General features: G+C 47.9%; 1 protein-coding gene across 1 annotated transcript in view; it reads right to left on the reverse strand.

Annotated features, from left to right (window-relative positions):
- LOC111743458 (intersectin-1-like) overlaps window positions 1–7,228 on the reverse strand; it is a 20,856-nt gene that overhangs the window by 1,053 nt on the left and 12,575 nt on the right. The window contains exons 5-6 of the mRNA XM_023533894.1: window positions 4,855–5,022; window positions 974–1,186 (exon numbers count right to left, since the gene is read on the reverse strand). Of these exons, the coding sequence (XP_023389662.1) occupies window positions 974–1,186; window positions 4,855–5,022 (381 nt within the window). The remainder of the gene's footprint in view (window positions 1–973; window positions 1,187–4,854; window positions 5,023–7,228) is intronic.

A 7,228-nucleotide genomic window follows, 5' to 3' on the forward strand; every position in this document is an offset into this window, starting at 1 on the left:
GTTTCTATCAACTCTCATATACTGCAAATTAGAAATATCGCTTCCACCTGTCCTCCCACCCCCATTTTGCAGGTATTTTTCTAAGTCCCTCAAAATAAGAACTGGTCTGCTTCTCCCACAGCAAACCCTAATCCGCAAACAGCTTTACCTCCAAGCAATTCCTCCAAAGATTTTCATATAAAGTCGCTATTGGCAAGCTACGTATGTACATTGTTCTTTTTCCCAAAATAAAGCTGACGGCTGCTTCAGAGAAAACTCATTTGTAAGAACACCCCCACAGACACGAACTTAGAGAAACAACACCCCATGACGTGAAGACACACAAACACAGACATGCATGTTGGAGCAGACCCAATAAATAGCTTAGGAGAATCCCCCACACGTGGACTGTTTACACTGGCTATAGCCGTAAAAGGCGAGTCGCAGATGTTTCAAGCTGCCTTGAGAAGTTTGGAGGGGAATCTGGGAATGTTTGGAAGGTGGGCTTTTCCTCCCGACCTTTCCCACGCCCACCTCATCCATACACTTGACCTTGAGCCCCACCAGGGCTCAAAGAGTGTCTTCGTCTTATCTGGGGGACCCATAGCGGCCGTTTGGCAACCAACAGATGTTTTATCAATCGAATGGAGTATTGTTTCTTTTCTGATGATACAGGCATACCTCAGAGATGTTACAGGTTAAGTTCCAGACCACTCCAATAAAGCACGTAACGAAAAAAAGCAAGTCATAATCTTTTTGCTGGTGGAGGGTCCTGCCTTCAATTTGTATAAAACACATCTATGAAGTGCCGTAAAGTGAAGCACAATAAAACGAGGTATGCTCCTCCTGCAACTGCACCCTAAATCCTGGCTCACCCCCTTCATCCCCTCCTCCACACACAGCCGCAAAACCCTGCGAGCAGTCTGACTCCTTCTGGAAATGCTCTCCTCGCCCCCACGCATCAACCCTGATTTGCAGTGTAGAGTCAACTTACTGTTTTGTACATTTTATACTGCAGGTTAGATTTGGGGCTGAAGACTTTGTCGGTGCCGGAAGAGCCCAGGGGCTTTATAATTTGGGTCAGCAGGAGGAAGTCGTTGAAGAGGAAGCCGTACAGCTCCTTGTTGCTCTTGGCCTTGTAGAGTTTCCCACTGTGCAGAAACTTGCGTGGCCCCAAGCAATTGGTCACTGAATTGAACACAAGTTGCTGAGAAAAAGAACAAACAAAGAAGACACGATGACGTCAGGTCATGCTCTGATTTTGATCTGTCTGCGTCTGGAAGCACGGGCTCCATCAGAACCTGGGGCCAGGCCCCAGCAGGCCTGGAGCTGAGGCTCAAGTCAAGGGCTGCCTTGAAGACTTCAGACAGTGCCTTTGGAGCTCAGAAGTCAGTCAAAGACATGGTTCTGAGGTTCTGGGTATCAAGATGAGTCTCGGTTATGATTCCTAAGGCTTTTCCCCTAGGTGTTTGTTAGTGTTTTGGGGTGATTGGTATTCTTCTCCCTTTTATTTACAGGGGAAATTGGGTGACAGGAAGAAAATACTCAGCTCTCAACTACCACCACGAGCATGCGCTGTGTGCAGGGTGGCCCGCCAGGGTGCGAACCGGCTCCAATGACGGCCCCGCACAGGTTCAAACCGTCTTTCGAACTTCAGGAAAGCCGAATTCCACAGGGCAAATGCTGCTCTCTAAAGCACAGTTGGGGTCCAGGCACCTAGTATGTGGGTGCCTGCAAGACTCAATGGTGCTGAGCGATGCCTCAAAACAGAATAGACACCGTGTTTGTGCACGTTAGACCTCACCCAACTCCCTGGTCCTGAAGACATGAGGAAGAAAGCCCTCCCCCGCCACTGCCCCAACCGGGGAGACAGCCCCGGGTGCTAAAATGCGGCTCCGTCATCCCACTGGGCTCTATCATCTCACACTCTATCGTCCTCCTTGGCTCTACCATCTCATGTGAGCATTTTCTGAAGGGGCAGAGGGAGACTGAGGCAGACACAACCTCATGAAGACCCTCCTTTTTTTTTTTTTTTGACAGCAGGAAGATACAGAGGGCAAGTCCACAGCTATGACCAGGCAGCGATATGATCAAAGCAGGTGTCACGGTCCCCCACTTGCCCACATTCAGGCCCCTGGGAGATGATCTGTCCAGCAGCTTTCAAGGCCAAGGATCTCGCCAGAGATGCAAACTCTACAGACCTCCCTGGGGACAGTATTTGTGAGGAGGTGATGGGGTTCCCGACATGCATCTCCCAAGAGGTGCTGGAGGCCACCTGTCTGGGAGAATCAGCAGTGCCTCTGTGACCACAGAACTACAGGCATCAAGGAAGAGTGGTCACTCTGCCTCGATGTCTGATATAAGAAGAAAGGTCTCTAACCTCCCCCTGAGGCTCTGAGGAGCCCAAAGGACTAAGGGTAACACCCCAGCTGAAACCTTCATCTCTCTGCATGCAGAACAGGATCCTGGAGACCACGCTGGCCCCTTCTGCTTGCCAAGGGAGAGTTCAAGCCACCTGGGGACAATGAATCAGGAAAAGGCAACTTGGATCGCTTAGAGGCGATGTCGTTTATTCATACCCAAAGGTTAGGGCCTCTAACTGGCCAGGCTAACACTGAATCCACACAGATTGGGAACAGACAAGATCGCCAAAGACAGCATTTAGAAATGCAGTCACTGGTGTGGGCCCAGATCTGGCCCAGAAAACAGAAGCCAGGGTGGCCACCCCTTCCCGTGGCTGTGAACAAGGTACGGGCAAAACTAAAGTGACGAAAGACTGACCGATAAAGGACAATAGTCTATTTCGAAGAGGGTATATAAGCCACAAAAGGCAAATGACAGAGTTAGTTTCATTCTTAATATATTAAGATGAAAAGCCAGGCCTCGCCGAGTCCCCTTGTCTGCAGCCGTGACACTCAGGGAGGGGCCCTTTCCTAAGTGCACGTTGCTATGGTGGCCTTCCTGCCAGTGGAGCCGGTCAGGGCCACTGTCTTCAGGATCAAGCTCACACTCCTCGGAGTGATAGACAGGCCTTCCTCGCCCTGGCCTCGACTTGCCGTCAAGCCTGTCGCCTGCCGTGCTCCCTTCCTCACTCACGCCCTGCTCAGGCTGGCCCTTCACCAAAATGCTCTTCCCCTGGATTCTCTCCTGGAAGGATGTCTTCATCTTCCAACACCCAGCCAAGTGTCACCTTCTCCGAACTTCCCTGAATCCCTCCACGACTGTCCCTTCCACCCCATCACGTGTTCCCACAGCCCTTGGCGCCTAGTTCTTCCCATCATTTCTCAGATTTTGTTGTAAATATTGGTTTGACCCTTCCAAGATCGTAGGCTCCTTGAGAATCACATCTTATTGGTTTTCATGTCCTCAGTGTTTAGTGCTGAGCAATAGCATGTGGACAGGTGCTTAATAAATGGTTATTGAATGAATGAATGACCGAACAAATGAGTGAGCCAACCCACCACTGGAAGCCCCTAGATTGCATACAAACGCAGAACTCCAAAGTGGGAGCCCACACCTTTCACCTCGGTTTCCACAGGGCTATTTCTACAACTTTGCTTATCCCATACCTATGCTGAAGGCACACAGGAAGTGGGGCAGGGAGGGGCTGGTGGTGACTTTCTCAAGTAGTGAGTGACCGCCTCTGAAGCTGGTTAGAAGGAAGAAGCCACAGGGAGGGTCGGCGAGGGGCACACGTTCTGCTTGGGCACTTTGGTAAACGCTAGTGAGTGGTGTGCATGTACGTGTGTGCGCGTGCACACGTGTGTGTGTACAGAGGCAGAGAGAGGAAGAGCGAGCACGGGCAGGAAGAGTGGATGAACCTAAAGGAAAGGTGAATGACAAGAAGAGAAGACTAGAGAGACTTGTCTCTGGCAGTACGGTGGACTAGATACTCTGACTCAACCAGACGAAAATTTTAAAAAATGGAGTGAAATATAAAAATGCACTTTCTCAATGCAAGCAAGGTGGTTAAAGTAGAAATAATCGTAAGAGATTTACAGGGGCAAAAAATAAAATGAAAATGCAAACCCTAGGAAATAAACAAGCCCCAGAGCTGGCTTTGGCCCTGAGAGGCTCTCTTAAATCTGGTGACCTTGAGCTTCCACTACATGGGTTGCAAAAGACAGGAGATGAATCCAGGGCCCGTGGGAGGTGAGGGATCTCACGGGAGATCACAAAAAGCTGGACCCCAGAGGAAGAATGACAAGTAAACTCAAGCACAGAAGGAGCAAGAAAACTTGCTTGTTTTGGACGTTGGTGTAAGTGGAGGGGGAAAAAAAATGCCCCTGAGAATGTATAACCACAAGGCAGCTCTCATACAAGTTTACAACCATAATTCACACAACTAATGTGATTCCCCCCCAAACCCTCTAAATTTAATTCCTTTTAGGAGGAATGGAACTGCAGACCTCAAAGATCACACAGATAAAGTTCCAAGGAACATTGAGCTCCCAACCAAAAATAACAGTAAATATACAGAAACAGGCCTGTGTGGTGAGGGTGCCCGAAACGGCAGACGGAAGAGTGAGATCCGTCACCTCAGCCACTGGAACGATCAGGTTTGAAATACACAGGAGTATGTTTCACATGTGTTAGGAAATCAATGAGGAGCGTGGCCACTCGTGCAAGGAACGAGACACAGGAAGGAAACCAGCAGATGAGAGGAAATAAATAGAACTGCTGGGTATAAAAAAAAATAAACAATTGAAATGAAAAACGTAGCGAGGGTTTAAATAGCAGGTTAGAAGCAGCCAGGGAGACACTAGCAAGCTATGTGCTGGACAGGGCCACTTCCCCATCCTTCTGGCCCTCCTTCAGGCTGGCAGCCCAGGCTCAGACGGTGGAGGCCCGGGCCCCGCCCCCAGAGCAGCTAACCTCAGACAGGCCTTCACACTGTGCGTGGGCTTGGATCCACTCCAGGCGGTCCGAGTTCTCCTTCTCCCGCACCCCTTCGTTCACCTGGGAACACAGCTCCTCCGCCTTCTCCAGGGCGTGCTTCAAGTGGCTGTGGTCGGGGTGGTTCTCAGGAGTGTTTTCCAGGATCTGCATGAGAGAACGGAAGGCAACGACCTCCTGGGGTTCACTGTCCTGGGTGGTCAGGCCCAGAGAGGCAGGGCACAGCACAGACCTTTCCTGAACGGTGCCCATAGGAGCCGCAGCAGCTCCGAGCACCCACTGGGGCAATGACACGGAGCATGACAGTCACCCCTTGTGGGCAGGGTCCCCTTCGGAGCACAGGGGATGCCACATTATTCTCGGGGTATGAGGAGAGCAGTGGCTGCAGCAAGGGCAATAACACACCCCCGCCTGGATTTCCCTAGAGAGAATGGCCCTTCGCTGGGTCCGCTCACAGCTGCAGGTGTCTGTGCACGCCTGGATCTGAATGCAAATAGACACATCAGAGCAAATGTGTGTTTTTCTAAAAAAACCACTCCCGGCCAGTGGTTAAGAGTGCCAGTTCTGGAGCTAGACCTCCTGGATGGAAATCCCTGCTCTGCCACTGATCAGCCACGATATGAGCCAGTCGCAGAAATATTCTGCATAGGAAAAATGGAGGCACTGATAGCACCTCCCTTATAAGACTGTTTGCAAGACCAAATGACAAAACGAGTGAAGAAGCACTTTGCAGAGCACGCGGGCCTTTAATGAGAGCGATCCCTCCGGTTCTCAAGGGCCTTGGAGGCCACTCGAAGCAGTCCTCATGAAGAAAGGCCCTAAGAACAAAGAAAGGCCCTAAGCCACCTTCGGAATGCAGCAGGAGCAGGCGCACCTGCTCAGGCCTCGTCCACATACGCGCATGCCTCATTTATAGTGCTGCTCCGATATCGTGCTCTTTACAAACGGAAGGTTGGCGGCAACCCTGGGTTGAGCGAGTCTACCCATGTCATTTTTCCGGCGGGCTCAGATGATGGTTAGCATTTTTTAGTAATAAAGTATTTTTAAATTAAGGCATGTGTATTTTTTAGACATAACGCTATTGCATACTTACACAGTATTACGTAAACATCACTTTTACGGGCACTGGGAAACCAAACATTTCTTGCAACTCGCTTTATTGCGATATCCACTTTATAGGGGTAATCTGGAATATCTCCGAGATACGCCTGTACAAATAATTCAGGTGGGCCTTACCCTGAACGGTACCGCATCTCAAAAGTATACTTTGGTTTCAGGTCCTAAGTAAGCACCCAAATTGAAAAAACACACACATTCTGGATCCTGTATGTCCACCAATCATTTACAAGCAACAGCTCTAACCTCTGGGCCAAACCTGGCTGTAATGATTTTACATTAAAATCTCTGAAACCTCATAACACCTTGTCCCTGACCATATCAGAATCCCTGGGTGGGACTCAGGAATGGGAATTTTCTAGAGTTCTCCAGGTGATTCTACTGTGCAGCCAAGTCCGAAGACCACACAGCTGGGTTGTGTGAATTCATTTGTTTTGTTTCAAAATGAGAATAGGTTTATCGATTTTTCCAGTTGTAAAAATAAGATTGTGCAATGTACAAAATTTAGAATATTCAGGAAGTTATAAAGAACCTAAAAATCACCCATCATCTCTCCTTCTGCAGACAACCTCTGTATACATATATACACTCTGTCTAAATATATATGTATATATGCAAAATTTTTTAAAAATAAAAATTGGATCAAACTAGAAGACAACACTATCCCATTTTATACACTGCTTTTTTGTCACTTAGTAGCAGTTATAGCATATTGTTTGGTGTCCATTTCATATGGATCTATGCCATCATTTTTAAGGATTCTATGATATGTCATTATAAGGATGAACCACAATGCCTTTAAACAAACTTCAGGTTGTTTCCATTTTCCCAATATTTCTGATTATTTCTTTCAAATAAATGTCTAAAGATGGAAGTGCGGTTTGAGCTATACATTGCCCTCCAAAAAGCTTAACCAATTTACCTTCCACTGGCATCCTTGCCAACACTGGGGACCTACAATCTTTCCGATATATGCCTATCTGGCAATTCCAAATCAAGGTATTTTCTTGTTTTGTGATGCATTTCTTACGTTTTGTATATTTAGTTCATCTAACATTTATATAATGCTGAGTGTGAGCCAAACACTAAACATATATTAACTTAGTTAATTTCTACAATACTCTGCATACTATGCAGTAGATACAATTAGTGTTCCTATTTTACAGATATAGAAACTGAATCCCAGAGAGGTTAAGTAACTTTCCCAAGGTCACACAGTAGTGGTACCAAAATTCAG

Source organism: Pteropus vampyrus, unplaced genomic scaffold (genome assembly GCF_000151845.1).
Source record: "Pteropus vampyrus isolate Shadow unplaced genomic scaffold, Pvam_2.0 Scaffold114, whole genome shotgun sequence".
NCBI classification, from domain to species: Eukaryota; Metazoa; Chordata; class Mammalia; order Chiroptera; family Pteropodidae; genus Pteropus; species Pteropus vampyrus.